The sequence below is a fragment of the Piliocolobus tephrosceles genome, chromosome 14 (genome assembly GCF_002776525.5).
Source record: "Piliocolobus tephrosceles isolate RC106 chromosome 14, ASM277652v3, whole genome shotgun sequence".
NCBI lineage: Eukaryota > Metazoa > Chordata > Mammalia > Primates > Cercopithecidae > Piliocolobus > Piliocolobus tephrosceles.
In genome coordinates this window covers 30,094,575-30,120,696 of record NC_045447.1, presented here as the reverse complement: position 1 = coordinate 30,120,696, position 26,122 = coordinate 30,094,575, and the positions used below count along the sequence as shown (strand labels likewise).

Genomic DNA, 26,122 nt, shown 5'->3' with positions numbered 1-26,122 from the left:
GAACAGAAGACAAAATGCAGCCAATATCCTACAAACCACGAGATGGAGCCCAGATGTACAGTGGAGGGTGGGCACAGTGGGAAAAGATTACACAGAAGGTAAAACATTTGGGATCTACATAGTAATTCCAAATAAAATATTAGATCAATTACATAATAAAATTTCCCGAAAAATTTTTAAGTTTAGAATGTGCTGCTTAAGGAAGGAACTCCCTTCCTCGGATGTCTTTACTAAAGTGCAGAATGATTTAACTGAGACATTATGTTGAAATTAGGGTCAAGTAAAATAACTCTAAAGATTTTCTCCAGCCTAGGACTCCTTGATAAAAAGCCAAAGTAGATGAAGAATTCAAAAAGTCATCAAGACTCCAAAAGACATTGGAGGTGGGACCATTTCTATTTTATACATTGAAAACTTACTTTTAAATGAAGCATCCCTCAGGCAAAAACACTGGCAGGTATGGGAATGGGTTGTCAACAATAAAAACTCATCATATACTGCAAATGACGTGATATTTGACGCAACCTACAAGGGAAGACCAGAAAGGCATGGGGGAAAGTCAGCTTGATTACTCGGAGCCAACACTGTGAAAAGGATCCAATACCAAACCAAGCCTTGATACCTCAATGTCATTGATGAAAAAGCGACACCTGTCAGTCAGACCAAGGACACATTCCTGCAAAGAAATAAAACTGAAATCACAGGCAAGTCTACTTCAAATCAGTTAAGCCTACCTTTTCTATCATATACTTCTACCGCCCTATGATTTCACACCTAAGTTCCTGTAATCAGGACTAAAAATACCTAAAACGTAGCTAACCCAGTGCAAAATGGAATGTGAAGCCATTCAATCCATCAGTGAGCCCTGAAGTCTCCATCTCCTACATGTATCTCAAACCCATCTCCTTTTTCCCCTCACTAACTCTACTCAAGCTTTGTTGATTCCATATTCCAGTCCTGTCACTCTCTAACCAGCTCTCTTCTGGGCAGCCAGAATCACTGTCCAAACCATGAAGCAGAACACATTACTCTGTTGATTAAAAATCACTAGAAGTTTCTAATCTTTGTTCAATTAAAAAACCCAAATTCCCTTCTATGACTGTCATTGAGCTCCGGCTACAATGCTTCCATTCAGTCCCTTGAGTAAGATGAGCTCTTGCTAGGTTCAAGGAGTTTGTTCTTCCTTCTGCCTGGAGAGAGAGCCTTCTTTTTCTTCACATCTCAGCACACACATCACTGACTCCGAGAGGCCTTCCTGGACCACCAAATGCAGGACTCTCATTCTTATAGCCACCACCCTCAAATTACCCCTCAAACATCTCAGTATTCTCTACCAGCACACCCTGTCCATTTCCATCACACTCCCAACAAAGGGAATTATTACATTGAAATTAACAGATCACAAGTTCCAGAAGAGCAGGAATTAGTCAAGTGGTTTTGTTTTCCAACCACTGTATTCTACCATCCACCACAATTACAGGTATTCTAATATGTGTTGAATAAAAATCTACTAAAACTATTTTCAAGATCATATTTCTGTTTTCCTCAAAAGATATTAAATAAAATTAACTTTGAATGATTTGTACGACTAGGGATAAAAGGTTGCTAATCACATATATTATCTCATTTAGTCTTCTGAACCCTGATAGATACTGATTTGCCCATTTTATAAATGAATAAGGTGTGGCTTATGAAGGTGAGATCATTTCCCACTATTGCCTAGGCATTTAGTGGAGACCCAAGTCCACCTCCAAAGTCCACTTTCTTTCTACCTAATGCCATCAGTCCCTGGGTAACTACTTCAAATAAGTTTCCTGCTTCGTGTTCACTTACCTCTTCTCCAATCATGGCCAATTCAGTCTGGGTGCATGGGTAAGGAAACCGAACAGGAAATCCACCAGAGTTCTTCCATGGTTTAACAGCCAGAGAAGGTGACTCTGCAGGATTCACAGATCTAGTTTACAAATAGCTGATGTGCTCTTTGTAAAAAACCATCAACATCAATACTTGCTAAACACTTAACATGCAATTTCAATCACTTTTTTAAGAGTACGTTAGTTCATTAAAAGAGGAAACAGGAGTAGAATACACCTGCCAATTCCACGCTCAAGCTTAGGGTTTTCCAGGGTAGTTAAAAGACCTGACAATCAATGTTGTACTGACAAGATACAAGTACATGTTCTTAAGAACTAAGCGTCTATATAAGTCATAATATGCTTTCCTAACACCTTCATACTCACCCCAAAGGTACTTAAATATCTGGCCATCAGCCAGCTGTAATGCTACTGACTTGGTCTTGGAATTGCAACATAGACTGATTATGACCCCATCCACCGTTGCAGATGAACTGACAAAAAAAAAAAGGAGGAGGGTGTGTAAATAGATCTTTTTTCTCAAAAATAGTGACATTTCACTGATTTTAAAAATCAACAATCTCCTTTTGGTGCTGCACTACCTATTTCAATACAATGTAGACTAAATACGTATATACACACCCAATACTACACACACACTTACACACTTAGAGACAGACGGATGGCTGGATGAATAGATAAAACTATTCCAAACCAAAGCCCAGATAAAGCCACATCTGCTACATGACACCATTTTCCACAAACCCAGTAAGGCAATAAGACAGTTATTTACACTGTGAAGTCATCACTCCTCTTCTGGCCACAACTTACTGCAACTTATTACAATGTATTGCCTTCATTAGACATGGATGGTACCAATATCATTTCTGTCTGCTTAAAACAGTTAAAGCAGCTCGTCTGTAGGAAAATGAGCACACTCAATATCTGTATCACTATCATATCCACTGATGGAAAATTGTGGATTTTCACTAATGAGATCAAGGGAATACGTTATCACCGTTACATTTTTTTCCTGAGTCAATGGAGAGAAGTAAAATTTTACTCTTTTTTTTTTTTGACAGTATCTTACTCTGTTGCCTAGGCTGAAATGCAGTTGACGCAATCACAGCTCACTGCAATCTCAACCCCCTAGGCTCAAGTGATCTCCCACCTCAGCTTCTCAAGTAGCTTGGACCACAGCCACAGAAGCAGAATTTCTTAAAAGAGAAGGAAGAGGTAGTGATTAAAAAAAAAAAAAGGAGTGATAAAAACAAATGATGTTAATGCGAACGTTTAATTCAAAGTTTTTAACCAATCTACAAAAAAAACTAAAAATTATAACAATTATAACAAATGCCTCACATTTTGTGAGGATAAACTATCTCTCAAGAAGAGAACAAACTCTGGAGCTAGACTGGCTGGGATTCTATCCTGGCTCCACCTGCATGATCTCAGGCAAGTTACCTAACTGTTCCATGTCTTAGTTGCCTCATCTGTAAAATGATGGTGCAAATGGCACATACTTTAAAGAGGTATTATGAGAAATAAATAAGCTAAGACAGAGAAAGGACTTAGAAGAGTGCTTTTTACAAAGTACAAGCTACAGTAAATGTAGACTACTTAATTGAGGGACTTTGAAGTCCTCAAAAGCATTAACATTTTATATGAACAAAACAGCCTTTCTGAGAAACAAAAGTCAAAGCAGTAGAAAGATACTGTAAATGACTTCTCATTTCCTTTATAGCAAATGAGATGACTGCATCAAGCTTTTGCTTCTACAAGCTAATGATGAAGAATTTCAAATCTGAAGAAGTAGAAACATAAGTAAATTGCTCTGCTTTTCAAAAGGTAATCTACTGGCTTACTTTAAGTGCTACATATTTCTAGAACATATTCTGCATTTGGACATGTTAACAAAAGGCTTTTTCAAAATATCACGAAGCACTATGAGTCAAAGAGTAGGAGCAAATGACTGCATTAAAATGTTTTATGTCTATAAATGTATGTAATGTATATATATAAAGGAAAGGTTCGTAATTTTGCAACAACGTTTCTCAGAAGAGAACTCTCACCAGTAGGGCTTTAATTACAAATTAATCTGGGGATCAGTATCAGCGGACAAAGGTGCCAAGTCTCGACACTGGAAACAAGGAGTTCTGGGAACTGGCTAGATAATGCTCTCTACTACACAACAGGGCTTGCATTACAGAGAAGAGCACTCATTAACTGAAACCTGTTACATAATGAAGATATAGTCAGGAATCAAAACAAAACTCAGGCCCAGAGAACAATGAAATTTTCAGCAAAGAAGAATAGAGACTTTCTAATGGTAAATGTAGTCAAGTACACAATAGGATATAAAGAAGAGGAGGCTGGAAGAAGCATTTTGAAGTAACCACATCAAAACAAAGCATATATATGCAGCTATGCATCATTTAACGATGGGGATATGTCTGAGAAATGTGTTGTTAGGTGATTTCATCATTGTGCAAACATCATACAGTACTTACACAAACCTAGGTGGTACAGCCTACTACACCCCTAGGCTATGGGGTATGGCCTATTGCTACTAGGCTACAAACCTGGACAGCGTGTTACTTTACAGAATACTACAGGCAATTGTAATACAATGTCAAGTATTTGTATGCATACACACACACACACACATCCATGCATATATATACGCATGACTGCATTTATACAAAATGTCTTCCTATCACATTAGCCCATGAGAATTAGCCACTCTAATTATGCTTCACAGTTATTAAAATCAATTGTAACATATAACACACACCCTGGAAAAATGTGAGTAGATGCTGAATTAAAATATTTAACACATCTTTTAAAAGTTGCTTCATCTATTACTATTTATCCTATTTTCCACTACTTTTTGATATATTTTTGGTCTGTTATTTTGACATGGCTCAAAACTAGATTTAACCTTCTTTTTAAGTGTATCTAACAAGAAAGCTATTGCTCCTCAACCTTGCTCAATGGAAGTCAAAAAAAGTTGTATCACATAAAAGACAAAAACCTAACTCCATTTGCTTAATAGTGGAGTACAGGGAAAAACTGCAATACCTGACATTGAGCTGTCCATGCTCTTCATCCATCTCAGAAGAAGATGTAGTCAAATGGTGAATGACAGATCGGGGACTGGACTCACTGTGGCTTACAGCCAGGAAGACGTCTTCTTCAATCCAAGTGAGAAGGCCCAGTTTCAGTGGGTTTACATCTTCATCTTCATTATTCTCAAACTGAATTCTGTTTTAAATATTGAAGAATATCCAAGATATGAATAAAACTTAAAAACCACTGAGATGTTCCTGGATGAAGGAAGACTGAAGCATCTTGTACACAGTCAACTCTTCATTATTTGGAGGGACAAAACCTGAGATATTACCAAATACTAGAAAACCTAAAATTAATCTTTGTCTGGCTTAAGAAAATGTTTTCATATTTTCCTTAAATTTCTCATACCCCGAAATCTTTCGATTTGAAGAGAACACTTGAGGAAACTGACTACACAAGAAAATTACCTGCCCTAGTCCCTACACTAAAGAACCCTGGAGCCTTTCCACTGCCACAACTTACCACATTCAAACCAGGCTCTGGCAGGTATGTGACCTGCAGTAGAATGGGTCCTTTCCTAAGCACCTCACATTAAACTGACTGACTAGCTTGAGGGATGGTCTCCATGTCTTTAATGCATTCCTTCGGTAGCATTTATACACCTGACCACGGCACTGTTCTTGTCACCTCACGTAGGAACTGATAACGGCTACTTCCTGCCTTTTAGATCAGATGGCAAATCCGCAACTCCCACTAAAGAAGTTGGTCACTAGCCTGCTCTTCCTCCTCAAACATCTCTCCCCGGACTCAGGCTCTCCACTGCATTCACACAGAGTATCCCACGGAGGAGCAGGCCCACCTCTGGCTTTCACTGACACTTTCTTCCCCACCAGACCCAATGTTCCCAATTCCTTGCCAACCCCAAACCTATCCCTTCCCCAAGGATCACAATGAGTATTCATGTCTTTCGTGAAATCTCAGACGAATTGGCATTATCCCCATCAATTTTTTTTTAAATGAAACTATATTCTAAACTGCCTCATACTTTCTAAGTTGTCTTCTATCTCTACTCTAGTGGTTTCAAGTCTGTGAAATGAAATAATGCATGTAAATGCTCTTTAAAAAGTACTAAGCATTATACAGGCAGCCTCCAAATCATAGAGGTTGAATACTTCTGCTGTATTTATTAACTATATCACACATATTTAAGAAACATTATTTATTAAATTCTGTTATTTGTTGTACTCAGTTATTTTTATTAATCTAACAATAAATGTTCCCTGGAGGTGGAGTAATTTAGAAATGAAGAACATAGACTTATCAAACATGAATAGAATCAAATCCTAGATTCTCTAGTTACCAGGTCCATGACCTTGGGTAAGTTAACTAACCTCTACGCTTTGTTTTTTTAATCTGTAAGTACTCAATAAGTGGTACTTTTAAAAAGTTCTCTCACAGAAGTGGCATTATAATTTGGTTTCTAGGTCATTTTGCAAATGCCTATAGCGCACCTAAGGTATTCAACTACGTCCAACTGTTTATAATACTGTTTCAATGGAAGAATGCTTTCTGATTTCCATCCCAGGAGCCTCAAAACACAGCACCTAGAAGTTCTAGATTCTGGGATGGAGCAAGGATAGAGGATGCATTAGGTCATCCATGTTAACAACCCATACATCCCCATTTATGTAAGAGAATGCAGCTCCATCTTATCATTGTCATCTCCATCTTTCCCACGTGATTTTTCCTGGAGAACCAAGCGCCATTGGGAGTACGTCCTAGGCCAGCTTACAACTCATGCTCTCCTGCTACCTATCAAATTGTATGGCATTCAGACAAACTACATGACTGGCTTCTCCAACCAGATCCAAAAATCAGGGCCTGGCTATTGTATTTATTTCTTGTTCCACTCAGCAACAGGCATAGAACTCTATCAGTTGGCTGAATTTAGGACTGCATGCTGGCTGATTCTGTTCCCAGAGCCCAAGATAATTAAGAACCTACTTGTATCTCTTTTCCAGCTGAGGAGTTCTAAGGGAAACTTTAAATCCACTTCCACCCACAGCTCCCAGTTTCACTGTAGGGTCGGCACTTGGACAATCACCTGGAAAACAAAAATGCAAATACTATCATTGTAAATTCTAAGATTTCACCTAATACTAAGGGGATGGTGTCTGCAATTATGAGTTCTAGAAGGCAAACAGCAATCTAGAAAATAATCACATCTCAACCTCCTTAAAATCTTTGCTTTTCCCTTAAGAACACATCAGTCATAATCTTCCCTGATAAAGGCCACATCTCAGCAAGACCCAGTGGAGGGGCTACCCTCTCAGCTCAGTGCTGTGGAGAATTTCCTCCACTGTCTTCAGCCACCTCTCAATATCCTCCAGTTCTCCAAAGTCCTAAGCACCTGCTTAAAAGTTTCTTTCTAGTCTTCATCCAGTTTATCCACTGCACAGCAGCCAAAGCAAGCCTTTAAAAAATTCAGCCAGAACACCGCACTCCTCTTCTGGTGGCTCCTATCTCACTCGGAGTAAAAGCCGCAGGGCCCTACAAGAGCAGATTCCCATCACCTCTCTGAACTCACCCACCACCTTCCCCTCATTTGCTCTGCTGCAGCCGCCCTGGCCTCCTGGCTATTTCCTAAACACTTCGGTGGTTGCTTTTTACTCTGCTTGGAACACACTTTTTTTTTTTCCTTCACCTTCAAGCATAGAATGTTTGGGACGCTCTTACCCCAGATGTCTGCGTGGCTCCCACTGTGATTCTCACCAGGTCTCTGCTTAAATGTCACCTTCACAGAGAGGCCTTTGGAATCACACTAAATAGGAAAGCCACCTTCCCCCTGTAAAACCTTATCCTTAAGCTCTCCCTATCCCTTATTTTGCTTAATTTTTCTCCACAGCACTTGCCATCTGATACATTATATTTAATTGGTATCTTGGGTCTACACCTAGAATAACAAGTTGTAGACAAAGGACAACTAGTTTTCTAGTACAACAAGCCAAGTACTGGAAAAAGGCTGGCATATAATAAACAAGAAACAATGAGGGGGTAAAAGGAGTCATACTCAGGATGCATCAAACACCATCTTTGAAAATTTGGGGAACTAACTTGTCTCCACACCACTCAAATGTCTACCACTTGGCTCCAAGTTGTTAATTTTCCTTCTGCCTGGGCACTGAGCCCTGACCTATTCCAGTCCAAGATCTCTTTTTCCAGATTCCATTATATCCAAACTCTCCCCAGTGGGCTCTTTAACTTCTCAGGGTTTTTAGTTCATGGATTTGTTATGATCTTTCTCTTCTTTCCATTTCTATGAACACTGCCCTGGCTCAAGCTCTCACTAGCTCCTGCCTGGACACTTGACAACAGCTTCTCCTAACTGGAACCTCTGCCTCCACGTGCCCCGACCTATGGCCAACCCCGCATACTGATGCCGAACAATCTTTCAAAAGTGGAGCTCTCAGCCTGTCCTATCTCATCACAGGGAGTTTTCTCTCAAGGAAAATGAATGCTGGGTGGTACAGGGTTTCATCCTGAGGAGATAAAAATGTCCTAAAATTGATCGTGGTGATGGTTGTGCAACTCTGTGAATATATATATACAAAGATATACGTATATATATATGCATACGCACACATATAAACCACTGAATTGTACACTTTAAATAGACGAATGATATAAAGCCATTTTTTAAGTGAACACAGAACAAAACATTCCATACATCATAAAGTGACATACAAACTCATTAGCATCATAGGGTAAGTCCCACAAAAGCTTACTTTACATCTGATTCTTTTTGCCTTGACAATGAACATATTTGCACTTTTTCTAAAGCTATTTTTAAAAGCTTAAGGAGGACTGTAACAGCATTTTACACACTGAAACTATAATCAGAGAAAGTGGTGACATATCCAGATAGGATTCATGTACACAGTGGGCTGCTGACTTAACAGAAAAGCTGATATGAAAGTAAGGAATTCCCATTTAAATTAATTAATTTTGATTACTCTCTCGGCAACTGTCTAGGCTTTTTCTGAAAATTCAAAAGATATTTGAAAACGAGGCTACCACTGCCATATGCCAGCAGAATTTATGACATAACCACAGAACTCACAAGTAAAAACTAATTTCAGATTCTCCAGCACATCAGGAAAGCAATGAGAAACTGACAGCAATGGGGCTGTGGAAGGACAAGTGGATTAGGAGCTAGAACACCCGTGTTGAGGTCCTTGTCCATTCTTGTTCAAACAAATTACAAAACCTCTGACACTGTGTTCCCTCATGTATAAAAGTAGAAAATCCCATCTCTGACACAGCTCCCAGGAGGGATGAGATCAACTGAAAATATGTGTAAAGGCAAAGAAAATAGTAAAACATGTTAACAACGTATAACATACTATGTTATTTCCAGAGTTCAATGTTATTCTTAAATAACTGACTCTGCAAGTTCAGTAAGGGAAAAGGAATGGCTCATACAAACCAGTGTTAGGATTAAAAACAAAAACAAACAAAAAAAAAATCCAAGCCAATTAAATATCATAACGATAATGATATCAACTGCAGACTTCAAAATTTTGAGAAACACTAGACCTATGGCAACACCAAACTATAATTTGCTTTTATGTAGGAGTAGAAGGGATTTGATTCAGAACATCTCGGTAAAAGTTTTTTAACATACCGCATTTATAAACAGAAATCTGGTTACTGGCATCTAGAACAGCAAGGTCATTACTCTTCTGAGGATGTGCAAAGAATGTGACTTGATTCACAGGGTGTGGGAACAGCAGTTTGTAGGTACACATGGGAGGCGGAACCACAGTCTGCCGGAAGACTGTCACCAATACCCCGTCTGCAGTGAAAAAGAAGAGGATTAGACATAGGGATATTCAATTTGTAAGATAAGCCATCTGAATAGCACAGTATATCCAAACAATAATGGCAATTCAGAAAAAAATAACTTTCAGTGCTTTTCTCATGAACAAGTTTAAAAACAGTGTGGGGTGGGGAAACGTCATGGGTTCTGTCTATACTTGGCCACCGTCACCTCCAGGCCTAGAGCAGCCCATCTCAGAACCTGGAGTTTCAGGTGCCAGGGACTAAGGCAAAAAGGCCAAGAGGTCAGAGCTCTAGCTTTAAACCTGGGCCTGCAAGCAAGCCACACTAAACCAAAGGAATTAATACCTTCAAAATCCTTAACGCACTTTCCTATGTGTGGATTTGGTAATAAGGCAGATCTGATTAAGTTCTCTATATAGAATACATGACTATAAAATCAGTATTATACAGAACATTACACAGAATATGAATTAGTATACCACCTCACATTACAATCTTAGAAGCCAGTGTTCCCTTTTATTATCAGCAATAAAACCATTCATTAAGGTGACTACTTCACTCCTCAATCTTGCCCTCCCCACCCTACCCCCTAAAAAACCTTCTATCTAATTATAAAATATCAACCTAATCTTCATATTAGGCAAATGTCTATGCACGAACTGAACATACTAGAGAAGTATATAATCAGCAAGCATTTATATCAGGAAACAAAGCAGCACAAGTGGGGTGGTACAAGGATCAATTATAAATCCGTGTCAGGGCAAACAGATAAGGCTAACCGATCCCACAAGACTCTACTGTTGTCATCCTCTCTACCTAGAGTCAAAGTTTTCAGTGTCTTCAGAGGCCAGGCAAGGAAATGTGTGAAGGCCACAGATGCAGTATAACAGGAAACTGGGGTGGGGAGGGGGGACAATGGTTCTCAGGCAAGAATATATCCCACCTTATATCCCATTCAATAAAAAGTCAAACAAGTAACCCAAACAGCCAAAACAAATAAAGATTCCCCACTGTTGCAGTCAAACCACCACATCTGCAGGCCGTAGGTTCAGGACCCCTTGCAGGCTCATGGACACACTTCCCAGCAGCTTACTTCCATCAATGACAGCCACATTGGACAAGTCACTTGAATTATCTCCCACGCTCCGCTCAGTCGTCCAGTGCCAATCATAGGCGAGGTAATGCCAGCCCTGACAGAGAACATGCAGCCGGTATGGGGTCACAGGGTCCCACATCAGAGATACAAGCTTGCTCTTCCCACAGGTGCTGAAGGATAAACTTTGCTTGAGATACCAGTGATAGTTTCCAACAGTCCAGAGCTGAACTGTAAGGGAAAATGCAAAGAAGGCCATTAGAGGCTGGGAAGCAGACTTCATCCCACTTGCCAGAGGGGGACAAGGGCAATCTTTTCTTTTTCAAAGGACCCTTCCTGCTCAGCCTCTTCTCTAAAATAAGAACAATAATAATTGCCAAAAAATAGCTTTCCATGCAGATAAAATGTCAAGAATCAGTAAGGTAAGAAATACATGTTTATTTTCCTGTTTTTTTTTTCTATTTTCAACTTTTATTCATATGTTTATTTTCTTTTTTCCTTTTTCTTTGACACAGAGTCTCGCTCTGTCGCCCAGGCTGGAGTGCAGTGGCATGATCTCAGCTCACTGCAAGCTCCACCTCCCAGGTTCATGCCATTCTCCTACCTCAGCCTCCCGAGTAGCTGGGACTATAGGCACCTGCCACCACGCCCGGCTAATTTTTTTGTTTGTATTTTTAGTAGAAACAGGGTTTTACCGTGTTAGTCAGGATGGTCTCGATCTCCTGACCTCGTGATCCGCCCGCCTCAGCCTCCCAAAGTGCTGGGATTACAGGCGTGAGCCACTGCGCCTGGCCTATATGTTTATTTTCAACTGTGCTTCCAAACTTTATGATCATGATGGAAGGCTACTAGGACAAAGCATTCTTTTAGTGGGTTTTCTCATGAAGATTTAGGAAGAAGATAACTTGGCAATTAAAGTATTGAAACACTCAATCCAAGATCTAGACTAACATCATTGTGTTGTATTGGGCTTAAGATACTTATTTTCTTTCAGGTGCTTTGCACACACTTACGTACCAGGCTATCTGGGTATTAACCCTGATTCAGCTGCCCGAAGAAGACAAGCATGCAATTATCCTTCCAACATCTATTAAGTAATACTTAATCATGCCAAAACCAACCTTCACTAAACAGATGACACATATAAATTAAGACCTTAGTTATATTAGGAATTATGTTTATATTAAGAAATATTAGTTATATTAAGGAATTTATTTTCTCAATCTCCTTGCTCACTAATGCTTAACTTAGTGATCACTGCAAATATAACCTAGTCTCAAACCGCATTATTACAACACTTTGTTAGACCACATGCTGATGTTCTATAAGCACAGATGTCGTGATTGTTCTTGGGCAACGTGTGTGTGTGTGTGTGTGTGTGTGTATATATATACATGTTTTTGAGATGGAGTCTCAGTCTGTCACCAAGGCTGGAGCGCAGTGGCACGATCTCCGCTCACTGTAAGCTCCGCCTCCTCTGGGTTCACACCATTCTCCTGCCTCAGCCTCCCGAGTAGCTGGGACTACAGGTGCCCGCCACCACGCCCAGCTAATTTTTTGTATTTTTAGTAGAGATGGGTTTCACCATGTTAGCCAGGATGGTCTCGATCTCCTGACCTCGTGATCCACCCACCTCGGCCTCCCAAAGTGCTGGGCCTCCAAAGTGCATGAGCCATTGCACCTGGCCCATACCTATACTTTTAAAAAAAAATGAGATCATTGCTATACTGAGATACATACATGAAAAAACTAGAAGACAAGAAAATTTGAATAGCGATTATTACGCAGCGGCAGAATGATGAGATTTCTTTTTTTCTCATCTTTATTTTCTAACATTTTCAAGTATTATTTCATACTTAAAACCACACATTTATACATTTTAAAAGCTATAAAAAATATTCTTTCCTTTTATATTTAATCTAAATCTTCTTTCACATCCACAGAATACCTGTGGTTATTGTTTTTTTCTGTGGTAATACCATCCACTAGGGAAAGCATGTGATGACTTACAACAGTTAATTTTATTATGTCAACTTGGCCAGGCTACGGTGCCCAGCTGTCTGCTGAAACTCTAGATGTTGCTGTGAAGGTATTCTGTAGATGTGATTAATATTTATAATCGGCTGACTGTAAGGAAAGCAGATTATTCTCCATAATGTGGGAGGATCCCATTCATTCAGCTGAAGGCCTTCAAAGCAAAAACTGAGGCTTCGCAGAAAAGAAGAAATTCTGCTTTAAGGCTGTAACAGAAATCCTGCCTAAGTTTCCAGCCTGCCCTACAGATTTCATACACAAGACTGCAACATCAATTCTTACCTGAGTTTCCAGCCTGCCAACCTGCCCCACAAATTTCAAACTTGCCATCCCCTACATTAGCCAATCTTTTAAAGTAAATCTATCCACACTCTATTACTCTCTCTCCTTCCCACCTTATCCTGTTCCCTCTCTCATTGTCTCTCTATATAAGTACAGTTGACCCTTGAACGACACAGGCTTGAACTGCATAGGTCCATTTATATTCATATTTTTTTTCAATGAATACAGTCAGCCTTTCATTTTGTGGATTCTATATCCGCAGCCAAATGCACATCAAAAATATGGTACTTCAGGAATGTAAAACTCAAGTATACAAAAGGCTGACTTTTCATATCTGAGTGTTCTGCAGGGCTGACTGCAGGACTTGACCATGTGTGGATTTTGGTTTCCATGGGCAATCCTAGAACTAATTCCCCAAGAATACTGAGGGACAAATTATAGGTATGTATTACGTCTGTTTCTCTAGAGAATCCCCATCAATACATGACTGAAATCCACAATCAATCAAAACCTAATCACCCCCATTTCCATCTACCTACTTCAGCATCTTTGATTCTACTAAGGGACTAACTAGAAGGGATGAAGGAAATCCCAATACCTGTCTACTTTCAACTACGTTCTATGGGGCAGAAGGCTGGGGTACTACAGCTGTCTTACCATAGGTTTTCAGAATGGAGTTTTCTTCTCTCTGAAGGTCTTCCAGCCAAACTGCAAGCACAGAGGAATCTGCATTCCAGAGCAAGTCATTTACCTAGGAGGGAAAAAAGATCTGTCATTGGCTTTCAGTTACGGATTTACTTCCAAATCTTTATAATCAAATAATCCCACTACCTGAGCTCATCCCTAGCTGTAAATTACTAATTTACAGAGACATTAAACAAATCTGTAAAATATGTCATTATTATGTAGAGGACTTAAAAAAAAGAAATACATAAAAGAGACTTAAGAAACCTAACCAAATACAAGGTGACATTTTTAGACAATCAGAGAAATTTGAATATGGACTGGGTGTTAGACAACACTGAGGTAAGATGTAATAATGGAATTATGGCTATGTAAAGAAAAATGTCCTTAACTGTTAGAAATAAATATTGAAAATATGATTTCTAGAATTAAAACTCCAAGAAATAAAAATATATGTAAGTATGTGTATGTATAGGCCAAAGAGTTGTAGATAGATGAAAACAGTTTTGCAAAACGTTGGTATCTACTGAAAGTGAGTAACAGTTACATGGGAGTTCATTAAACTTCTCTCTCAACTTAAGATGTTTAAAATTTTACACAGAGATACCATTTGATGTGTTCTCACTTCAGCCGAGGATCTTAATGGTATACAAACCCCTTAAGATTTAAATGTTATAAATGAAAAGCATCTTCATTACTGGAAAAATTATGCTTTTGTCAAAATAAACAATAAAAACTAGCATTTTTATTTCCTATTTCTGTTTTATCTAAGGTGGGGGAGAAATGTTATTAGTTGCAAAATCGCTGGAAAAACAATGTATCTTTTATTTAAAAAGACAATCAGTTCCAAGAAACCACCATTTTTATTACTATTTACTCTAAAGCTTCTATTTATATATCCATATCAAATATAAATCCCCTCTATAGGCCAGGTGTGCTGGTTCATGCCTGTAATCCCAGCACTTTGGGAGGCTGAGGCTGGTGGATCACCTGAGGTCAGGGCTTTGAGACCAGCCTGACCAACATGGAGAAACCCTGTCTCTACTAAAAATACAAAATTAGCTGGCTGTGGTGGTGCATGCCTGTAATCCCAGCTACTCGGGAAGCTGAGGCAGGAGAATCGCTTGAACCTGGGAGGTGGACGTTGTGATGAGCCGAGATTGTACCATTGCACTTCAGCCTGGGCAACAAGAATGAAACTCCATCTCAAAAAACCAAGCAACAAAAAAAATTCCCTCTATAGCTGTGGAAAGTCCTCTACATTTCAGGGCGAAACAAACTCAGGCACTTACCTTAACCTCATCTTTGAGGAAGGGAAGTGTGAAGTGTCCATGAAGGAGTCCGTTTTTCTCAAAAAACACAATATCCTGCTGGTTGGGTTTATCTTGTGTAGATGCAATCAAACTGCCTGAGGGTCTTAAAGCAAACTCAGAGTGTTACAACATCCAAAGCTTCTCTAACTCAAGACAGCAAACATGAATGAATGAATGAACGAATGAGTATCTTTATCTAAGGGAGTTTTAAATCCCATGTGTCCCTTGTCTCTTGGCAAGCGGTTCATCCCATTGTGGGACTTGCCAGAGGGAAGAGTCTTTCCTATTTTATACACAGGCTCCACTTGCCTACAAAGCCTTACATATTTACACTGCATTTGGATGACTTTAAAAATAATAAGTTATCTAAACCATTCCAGGTATAATGTCCTAAAAATCAAAATGTATTTCTCCTTCAATTATATGACTTCAGCAAATATTCTATGCTCAGCTAGGTCTTTTTTAAGACTTCTCCAAACGTTAAAAACATCTTAAATGCCTCATCTTATTCACATTTGTCTCCAGGGTTTAAATCCAAATACATTCTCTTCTGCTCTATCATACAACACCATTCAGGTAACAGGTTGGAAACAAGAGGTCTACATACAACAGATACCACTGAAACAGCGGAGATACATCTTCTATCTAAAATCAGGCAGCCACATATGACAGGCAAATTGTGACCTGCACAAGGGTACTGGGCCAAGGAGGAGAAGAGAAGGAAAGAGGGGGATCTGAATGCAGCCTGCATGTTCCTTGGCAAGCAGATCCTCTACTGTGGGAATTTTGTGCCAAGGAAGGAGGCTCTTTCCCTAATTTCCACAAAAGCTCCATTTGCCCCATAGAGTCTTGCAAACTGGGCCTTCCCTTCTAAACACCATTTTCTGCTCTGTACAATGGCTTCATATACACCCTGCCTTAAAACCACAGCCTTTTAAGAATTAGGAATGCAAAATATATGGGGCCTCAGAATGATGGAATCTGTGAAGAAGCATAAAATCTACTATTCAAATCGAATTCAGACTTCAGAGAATAAAAAAAAAAAGAAGAAGAAGAAACAAAGATAGATACAGGCTTACAACCAAATGAAGAAATGTAAAAATCCTTTTGTGTTACACAAACATCTGTATCATCTGTATCAATGGGTACCACCACCTCTACCCTGGTTCCAAGAATTTCTCTAAGGTTTCTTCTCCCACTCACTTCCAAGCCAGGGCTGGTCCCAGTCCTGCCACAGGCTCACTGGTTGACTGCAAAGCAAACTCTCGGTTCCACACTCTGACCTTCCGAGCCCCTGTACGGGAGTGGAGTCAAACACACACACACACTTAGAACATTATGATGAAAGTTGTCAAATCAGAACTATTCAAACACCTTCCCTACAAATAAAAAATGCCATGGTTTTACACAGCCAATTAGATTAATCTTGTTAAAAATTTCTGTCCACCAGGTAGGAGGATGGACCAAATGACCTCAAAGGACTCTTCTAATTCTTAACTCTAAACTCATTTCACATTTAAATCAGTGCATCCTTGCCTCATATGTATAATTAATACCTTACTCAAAGCAAAAGAAAGAAAATTTTCCTTAATTTTAATAAGTTTTTTTTATTGTTGTTTAACTGCAATATATTTCCATACCTGTTTCTGGGCAAACAACACTCACAGCAAAAAACTGTCCATCCCCACGCCAGGTAACTTGAGGTCTACGATCATCCCAGGGCAAAGCAGACTCATGCTAAAGAGGGGAAGAAACACCAACATTACTGGCGGACCTTAAGTATCCCAGAATCAAACAAGCCTCACACCACTAGACATAGATCTTTTGTACGAGGTTTAAGCTACCTTGAAAGCCTGCCTCTAGAATCAGAAACCATCCAAGGGTTGGTTCTTCTAACCCAGAAATCATCAAAAAAGAGAAAAAAATGTAAAAGAAACAAAATCCTCCTTTGGGCATTAAAAAAAGAGAAAGTGGCCTCTGAGAACAGCAAAAGAGGAAAAGAGCTACAGATCTAGATCCTGAATATAATGAGCTAAGGAACCCTCAGGTAACTGCAAGGAAACAAGTGCTCTGTTTGTCCAACAGGGTAGAGTTTTGTTTAAATATTGTGTAAGCTTCACAACAGGGCACAGATGAGTTAAGATGTGAAGAAGGTGAAGAGGGAAGGGCCACAGAGGTGGTAAAGGCAGCAGCAAACAATGACGAAAACATGGAAATGTTCTCATTCTGCAGCATGACGGGAAGAAACGTCTCCTCCAGGACCACGTGTATCTCAATCCTGAAGCCAACTCTACTGCGTGGGAGACAGATGACCACCCGGGCATTCTTCATCATATTCTAGTAACAGCCTAATAATTCTGCTAGTACTGTACTATAGTCTGCACCGTAGGGAATACATAGGTAGCCTAACAAAATTTATTCTCAACGAAACTGTCCTATGGTATAGAAACCAAACCTCCTTTAGTGAAGGGTTAAGGCCTGAAATAGGCGTTACATAAAATAGAACTGGAAATAACTGAGGACAGAAAACGTAGATGGCAAGCAGGGTATTATTAAGTCATCTATTCTAGAAGAGTAGCTCAAAGAAATTTCTACATATAATTATGCTTCCATTTGTTCAGGCCCAACCCTTGATATCCTCCTCAATTCCTCTCTCTCACCTACTTATTTTTTTTTTTTTTTGAGAGGGAGTCTTGCTTTGTCGCCCAGGCTGGTGTGCAGTGGCATAATCTTGGCTCAATGCAACCTCCATCTCCCAGGTACAAGTGATTCTACTGCCTTAGCCTCCCAAGTAGCTGAGATTACAGGCATCTGCCACCATACCTGGTTAACTGTTGTATTTTTAGTAAAGACGGGATTTCGCCATGTTGGACATGCTGGTCTCAAACTCCTGACCTCAGGTGACCTGCCCACCTTGGCCTCCCTAAGTGCTGGGATTACAGGTGTGAGCCACTGTGCGAGCTAAATGCAACCTCTTGAGTCAGTGTTACTGGGCACTAGGAGAGCCCAGGCAGGGAACAGACTGAGGGCTACAACAACACAACTTAAAAAATCAAAGTAAATTATGCTCACATGAGTACTTTTGTCTGCCTACTCCACGGATTTTTGTTTTCTTTTCTGAAGGGTAGCTATGAACTTTCAAACCAAGACGAGGCCCTAGAAAGCCTTTAGAAAAAGTTCATGAAAAAAAGCTAGAGTAGTTTACTGGATAGTACATTAGATAATAGGATGCTCAGGGTTTTTTTTCCCCCATTACCTGGATCATCCTATATCACTAATAAATCCTAATTTTGGCAATACTAGATAAGTCTTACTCTAGCAGGTACCAGTAGTAAAATGCCATCTTCTCCAGAGTTTAACAAAGTATGGAAAACTGCCTTATTCTCAGTACTACCATAGATTCCCTTAAAGTACTATTTTTAAACACCTTTACTGGGATATAATTTACATTTCATTAAGGTTCACCCATTTGAATTACACAATTCAATGGGTTTTTTTGTTTGCTTAAACTCAGTGGTAAGAATCAATGTTTTTAAAGTATATTTACAAAGTTGAATAGCCATCACCGTAATCTAAATTTTGAGCATTTTCATCATCCCAAAAAGAAACCCCATATCCATTAGCAGTCACTCCTTCCCTACCCTACCCCGCAGCCCTACACAACCACTACTCTACTTTCTGCCTCTGTGGATTTGCCCCTTCTGGGAACTTCATACAAATGGGATCATACTATATATGATCTTTTATGACTGGCTTCTTTCACTTAGCATAATCTTTATAGGGTTTATCCATGTCATAACATGTATGAGTAAAGTACTACTTTTAAATCAAAAATATATGGTCTTAGAAAGCTGCCGGGTGCGGTGGCTCACGCCTGTAATCTCAGCACTTTGGGAGGCTGAGGCGGGCAGATCACGAGGTCAGGAGATTGAGACCACCCTGGCTAACACAGTGAAACCCTGTCTCTACTAAAAATACAAAAAATTAGCCAGGCATGGTGGCAGGCACCTGTGGTCTCAGCTACTCGGGAGGCTGAGGCAGGAGAATGGCGTGAACGTGGGAGGTGGAGGTTGCAGTAAGCTGAGATCACACCACTGTACTCCAGCCCAGGTGACAGAGCGAGACTCCGTCTCAAAAAAAAAAAAAAAAGAAAAAGAAAAAAAAAAAGAAAGTTGTAACATAATTTACTTGTTGCTTGTAGCAAGAAAGAATATTCAGATTGCACCAACTATTTACTTGGTCAAGTTTCTGTTTAGTCATGGATACCTTTTAAGTCCTTCTGCCCAAAAAACAAAATCACTTAAAAATCAGGGGGACAAGAAAACCACTCGTCCAAAGCTGGGTATTTGTAGTGGATCACTCCAAAGAAACAAGGCTGTGTCTGAAAACATTTACTCCATGTTTTTGCCCTCTAATAATCCTTCACTGTTCTAATAAGTCAACAGCCTTCAGAATGTTCAGTTAGACCCCCTATGCATATTTTACTCACTACATAGTTGTTTTGAAATAAAACTATGCTTTAAAAAAAAAAGTTTCAAAAGTTATTTGTCTACTAAAATAAGAGCAGCAACTACTATTTGAGTGCCTAGGCTGTGCTGATGCTGTGGTAGCTATTTTATATGTTATTACCCACTCATCTCACCCCTTGTAAGGAGACATTATGTTGTCCACTTTACAGAGAATACTGAGGCTCAGAAATGTTAGAAAACTTCCCTGCCAAGGTTTCATAGCTTCTAAATGTTATGAGGATAATGTAATCTGTACTTTTCTAACAGAGACATACACTGCTCCTGGGGGTACTTGGCAGTATGCCAGAGGGTAAATACGGCACATCTTCTTGGGGCATTAATTTTACTCAAGGGTAATACTTTTCAGTTCATATTTTTAAAAAATATTCATATTGTATATATTAAAATAAAATATAAGAGTTTAAATGAATTTAATGTGACATGCACACTACTTCCCCAGGTGCCCCAAGAGTTTGCACTCTTCTTGTGTCCACATACCCCTGCCCTCAAGGGCTGCCTACATTAGAAGATTAAGATGTACTGCCTTGAGTCATCGAGACATCATTATATGGTCTTTAGAATTTTCTAATCCAGAAGTAAGGAAAACAAAGAGTTTCATCCAATAGAGTAAGAAAAATATCTAACATACACATATATGGGAGAAGTATGAGAACATGCATGTGAATGAAGGATGGCAGCTCTCTCTGGGGAGGAAAGCGAGGGACATCGGGACGGGATACACAAGGGATTTCCTTTGTCTGTGATGTTTTATTTTTTAAACTGGGTGATGAATATTGGTTATAAGTATTTGCTACCATGATAATAAATCACAAAGCAACTTGGCAATAACAAGGAAAAAAGGATCTTTCTAGGGGGACTCATTTCCTGAAGGCTCTAGGCAGCTTTACTAAAGCAGAAGAGAACTGTTCATTACTGGCATCTAAGTGGACACAACAGAATTCCTGGTGGGTGGCAAACTTACATTTGTTCCAGTCAAGGCTCTTTATCTATCAAACCACAAACTTACCATTTGCATCTGAAAAGCTGCTTGTCTGCCTTCTGATCCATGGAACTGTGTCTCCTTCCTGCCCCATCCAACAGTGATAAACTTGCCTAGGGAATAATTGGCAACAATAAGCTGCATGAAATGAAACAAAAAGTTTCACCGCTATTCTTCACGAAGTTGTCACCGGCAATTACTCGGGTCCTCTAAGATCTCTCAATAAATTGACCAGCAGTCAGTATTTGAGAAACCTATGTTTCAGGCTGGGCGTGGTGGCTCATGCCTATAGTCCCAACATTTTGGGAGGCTGAGGCAGATGGATCACTTGAGTCCAGGAGTTCAAGACCAGCCTGGGCAACATAGGGAGACCCCCATCTCTACAAAAAGTACACAAAATTAGCTGGACATGATGGCACACACCTGTGATCCCAGCTACTCAGGAGACTGAAGTAGGAAAATCACTTGAACCCAGGAGTTGAAGGCTGCAGTAAGCCGTGATTGCACTATTGCACTCTCTAGCCCGGGTAACACAGCGAGACCCCCATGTCAAAACAAACAAATAAACAAAACCCGTTTCACATTATATGCAGCAGTGATTTTGAAGAATTTAAAATGCACTTCCTTATTCTGGAAAGCATTTTACTGCTATCTTATATATTCCAAGTTTCTTTGATGACACAAGTCAGGGATCTCACCCTCACCTTATAAGTAAGAAGAATGAAACATGAAGAGTTTACAAAATATGTCCGGAACATAAAACTCCAAGACGAGAACTGGGAATAAAATTCTGATTGCAGGCTCCTCACTGGTGATAGAGGGACTGCAGGTCACAAAATAGCTTCTCACATAGACTTAAGAGATTGAGACCCTCCCTAACGGAGCAGCCTAAAGTTTGAACACAGGTCTTCTGCCTTCCAGGCTGACTGGTGTTCTTTCTAGATCATAACGCTTCTCTTACATAAACTATAAAGGCAGAGTTGCTGAAACAACACAACCCTTCTGTTCCCAGAGGTAAGATCCATCTGCAAGAGGCACAATAAAGATGGTCCTGAAAGCATCACCCAATCCAGGACCCAATACTTTTCTCCTGCCATTGATTCTGATTCTGATGAAGCAGGAATGTTTCCAATTCCTATAAATTATGGTCCATATGACCATTTCCTGTCTGCTCACATCCCGGCACTACAGTACCTCAAAGCATAACTTGCTGCTGCATACAAATGGTAGTGACTATCCTGATGCAAACCCCCAGGCTTCTATCTGCAAGTTTCCACAGAAAGATTAAGGACCAAGGAGTGAAGAAAGAGAACTTTTCCAGTGGAAGACAAGAAATGATGGGTTTATAGCAGGGATTTACAAAACTACAGCCTACATCTGCTTTTACAAACAAACGTTTACTGGACCATAGCCGTGCTTATGTATCGTGTATAACTTTCACACCTCAACATTAGAATTGAGTAGTTGCAACACAGATCACATAGCCTGCAAAGCTGAACATGTTTATGACCTAACCCCTTTTCAGAATAAGTTTACTGACCCCAGAATAAAGGAAAAATATTCAACACTCCATAGAATGATTCTTTTTTTTATTTTTGTACTGAGAAACACATTTCTGAGACCTAAGACTTGGATTACATTTCCTTTGATTTACTGCATTAGGATTTTTGTGGAAAAGTCGGTGGGAAACACCAGGCCCAGAGTACTTGCCCATCCCAAAGTGTACTGTGTGCTCTTACTCTCTCTCTGACTGTCCTCAAAGCTGGATGTCCCAGAGTTCCACCCTGGATTCCAGACTCTTCCTGTACAGCATCTGCTCTCTGAGCAAGTCCATCTGTTCCCAAAATTGTCAGAATTTCCTACATACCCACCACTCTCAGTCCATAGCTCTGGCCTTTTCTGAGCTTCAGCCTTGTATTTGCCTACTCCACATGGCAATCCCATATGGTCCTTCAACAAATCCAAAACAGACCTCACCACCCACCCCTTACAGACCAGCACTTCCCCATCTTCCCTCTCAGTTACTGGCATCTTTATTCCCATCACCTGAGGTTCTGGCTGGAGTCCTGCTCAACTTTTTCTTATTCACCTTACATATGCAAAGCCTATTTATTTCACTTTCTAAACTGGTATTTCTCAAACTGGCCTAGGGCAGAAGGGGAACCATGCACGTATATTCTAAAAAAGTTTTTTAGCTAATTCTAAAAAATGTACTCCCATCCTCATTGAGATTCAAGTTTCTCCTGAATCATTCCTGCTTCTAGTCACACACAAACCTTCCTTATCTGTCATCTGGATTCCTGCAGCAACCTCTTACCTGATCTTCCTGCCTCTATTCTCTTTCCTCTCCACACACAAAAACAACAAAAATATGCCATCACGAGCCATCTTTCTACTAGATAAATCTCTTTAAACCTCTTATCATCAAAATTTATAACGGCTGATCAACTATAACTCAATGTCCAAATCCCCTACTACAAACTCAATCAAATCTATCCCATTCATTTCATTCTACACTCACATCCTGCCACTTCAGCAATGCTGAATTACTCACAGTTCCCTGAGTAATCTATAATGTTTCTATGAAATAATCCTCCCTTGAAATGGACACATTCACTTGCTTGGACTGTTCCCCACCCTTATTCCTCACCTACTCAACACCAATTCAGCTGACCACTCCCCATCCTTATCCCTCACCTACCCAACACCAATTCAGCTGAGACTCAGCTCAAGTCAGCTTCCTCGGGGAAATCATCCCTCTCCAGTTACTGGTTTCCTTCCCTTATGCTACCCTAATACCTGTACATCATGTCATTACTGTGCTGATACCAACATGTCCAGCTAATTTTTAAATTTTTTATAGATGCTAGGTCTCCCTATGTTGTCCAGGCTAGTATCAAACTCCTGGGCTCAAGCAATCCTCCTGCCTCATCCTTCAAATGTGCTGGGATTATAGGCATGAGCCACTGTGCCCAGTCCTCCAAAATTACTTCTGAACAAATACATTATTTATAATACATACATTTTTTTTTTTTTACAAATACATTTACAATACATTATTTGTAAACAAATGGGTAGAAGTTGTCTAAATGATTTTTCAGAGTTGATGGAACAAGAAGGCAGGAAGTTAGACCTTAACAGAAGTTGGAATATCTTCTTCCCCATCCCTCTTCAATCAGGCCAGTTATTTGATGACTTCAAGATGGCCAAAGCTTATACTTAATAAGCATCTCTCTTCTCCTCCACTGCCCTTCAATACTCCCATAGCCTTAATGCCCAGATGACCTTGGCTAGATTTTGGCAAGAAAATAATCTGATTGTTTCCATGGAAATGCAGATTGGATTAATCAGTAGGAACAAAAACCAGCCTTCTGTCCCATCTTTCTTCTTTTCTTCTCCCTAAAACTGTATCCCAGAAATACTACCTTTATTCTAGCTTGTACAGTCCCTTTCACTGAAGGCCCAGCCTAAGACTTTTCCAGGGTTTGGGTAATAACTATCTAAGTGACCTTAAACATTGATTTATATTTTCCAGGTTATTGACAAAGCCAACCCTCAGACCTGGAGAGGCACCAGTAGTAGGCCTTTTAAGATTTGGGATGGGCTGAAGGAATTGAGCTAATGGACATTTAATAACTGGGGGTTTAACCTTCACAGTTCTTTGGCCTAATGACATGGCTATTAGTGTACAAGGAAATGGTCAAAAATGGGAAGAAACGTAGGTCACAAAATATTGCAAACAAACCTATACTCACTTTCACCAAAATCATCCTGGTGGATCTGCTGCTCCATGATTGGCTCAAAATCTTTTGTCATCATAATCAGGGTCTGTTGACCTTAGAGAAACACAAACAAAAATGATTTTGTTTCCACATAACAAATTTGCCATTCCGTAAGTACCTATGGCACTGTAAGCTAAGGAGCTGGAGTTAGTCTGAACAAAGCAGAGAGAATTCATCCAAAATGCTTTGACTTAAAAAAACAATCAACAAATACCAAAAAAAAAAACCCAAAAAGCTTTGCCTAGATAAGTCACCTGGTGCTTATGCATCACTATTAATGTGTGTACAGTTGAACATCAAAGTCCACAAAGCCCTCCTCCACTAACTTCAACACTCCTTGTCCCCAAGATACCTCTAAATATATATGTCATCAATGGAGCTTGTTTACTAAACTCATCTGGAATGATGAGACTTAAAGGGGAAAAACAGCAACAGAACCCAAGAAGGGCTTTTAGAATGTATTCATACAGCAACCCTTAGAATAAGTTAAAATATATATAGCGCTGACATTTTAAACTCTAACTGGGGACTTAGCAGCCTCCCCAAGTTTTATGACTTTGTTTCTTACTCCCAAAAACTGAAAAAGTTACATGAAACAACTTTTTATGATGATAAGCTAAGAGGTAAAACTTCAGTCACCAAAAAAATTTAAAAAATAAATAAATAAATTCACTCTACAGTATACTATTGGTATTAGACTGGTTCAAATAAATTTTTTGAAATTCAAGCAGCCCAAAACTGATGAAGCCTGTAAGACACCTGGAGTAATGTTTTAGAAAAGTGAGTGAGCCACCAATAACAAGCTTACCTGTGGCAAGAAGCACCAGCTCTTGGTCAGGACTCCAACTCATGACAGAGATACCACTGGCTACACTCCCAACACACTCCAGCTGAGACAGAGAAAATTGAAGAGAGACTCAAAACACTAGCGTCTTAGTAAAAATTGCTGCAACTTTAATCAAAACAATTAAAAAAACAAAAAGAACATTAGTATATGAAAGAGATATCTGCACTCTCATGTTTGTTGCAGCTCTGTTCACAACAGCTAAGATTTGGAAGCAACCTGTGTCCATCAACAGATGACTGGAAAAAGAAATTGTGGTACTATACACAGTGGAGTACTACTCAGCCATAACAAAAGAATAAGATCCTGTCATCTGCAACAACATGGATGGAACTGGAGGTGATCACATTAAGCGGAATAAACCAGGCACAAAAAGACAAACATCATATGTTCTCATTTATTTGTGGGATCTAAAAATCAAAATAATTGAACTCATGGACACAGAGAATAGAAGGATGGTTACCAGAGGCTGGGAAGGGTAGTGAGGCGGCTGAGGGAAGTTGGAATAGTTAATAGGTACAAAAAAAAATAGAATAAATAAGACCTGTTATTTGATAGCACAACAAGGTAACTATAGTCAATAGTAATTGCACATTTTAAAATAACTAAAAGACTGTAATTGGATTGTTTGTAACACAAAGGATTAAACGCTTGATGGGATGGATATCCCATTCTCCATGATGTGGTTATTTTGCACTGCATGCTTGTATCAGAGCATCTCATATAGCCCATAAATATATGTACTTACTATGTACCCATAAAAATTAAAAATTGGCCGGGCGCGGTGGCTCAAGCCTGTAATCCCAGCACTTTGG

General features: G+C 39.6%; 1 protein-coding gene across 2 annotated transcripts in view; it reads right to left on the bottom strand.

Annotated features, from left to right (window-relative positions):
* Nucleotides 1–26,122, bottom strand: part of ELP1 (elongator complex protein 1) — a 65,305-nt gene that overhangs the window by 32,078 nt on the left and 7,105 nt on the right. For both annotated transcript variants that reach the window (XM_023202187.3, XM_023202191.3), the window contains 15 exons: nucleotides 25,272–25,353; nucleotides 24,437–24,517; nucleotides 20,709–20,794; nucleotides 16,814–16,910; nucleotides 16,377–16,467; nucleotides 15,153–15,276; nucleotides 13,834–13,927; nucleotides 10,861–11,091; nucleotides 9,610–9,780; nucleotides 6,930–7,029; nucleotides 4,935–5,117; nucleotides 2,241–2,347; nucleotides 1,834–1,937; nucleotides 623–676; nucleotides 420–525 (listed from right to left, as the gene is read on the bottom strand). In XM_023202187.3, coding sequence (XP_023057955.1) covers nucleotides 420–525; nucleotides 623–676; nucleotides 1,834–1,937; nucleotides 2,241–2,347; nucleotides 4,935–5,117; nucleotides 6,930–7,029; nucleotides 9,610–9,780; nucleotides 10,861–11,091; nucleotides 13,834–13,927; nucleotides 15,153–15,276; nucleotides 16,377–16,467; nucleotides 16,814–16,910; nucleotides 20,709–20,794; nucleotides 24,437–24,517; nucleotides 25,272–25,353 — 1,711 coding nt within the window. The remainder of the gene's footprint in view (nucleotides 1–419; nucleotides 526–622; nucleotides 677–1,833; nucleotides 1,938–2,240; nucleotides 2,348–4,934; nucleotides 5,118–6,929; nucleotides 7,030–9,609; nucleotides 9,781–10,860; nucleotides 11,092–13,833; nucleotides 13,928–15,152; nucleotides 15,277–16,376; nucleotides 16,468–16,813; nucleotides 16,911–20,708; nucleotides 20,795–24,436; nucleotides 24,518–25,271; nucleotides 25,354–26,122) is intronic.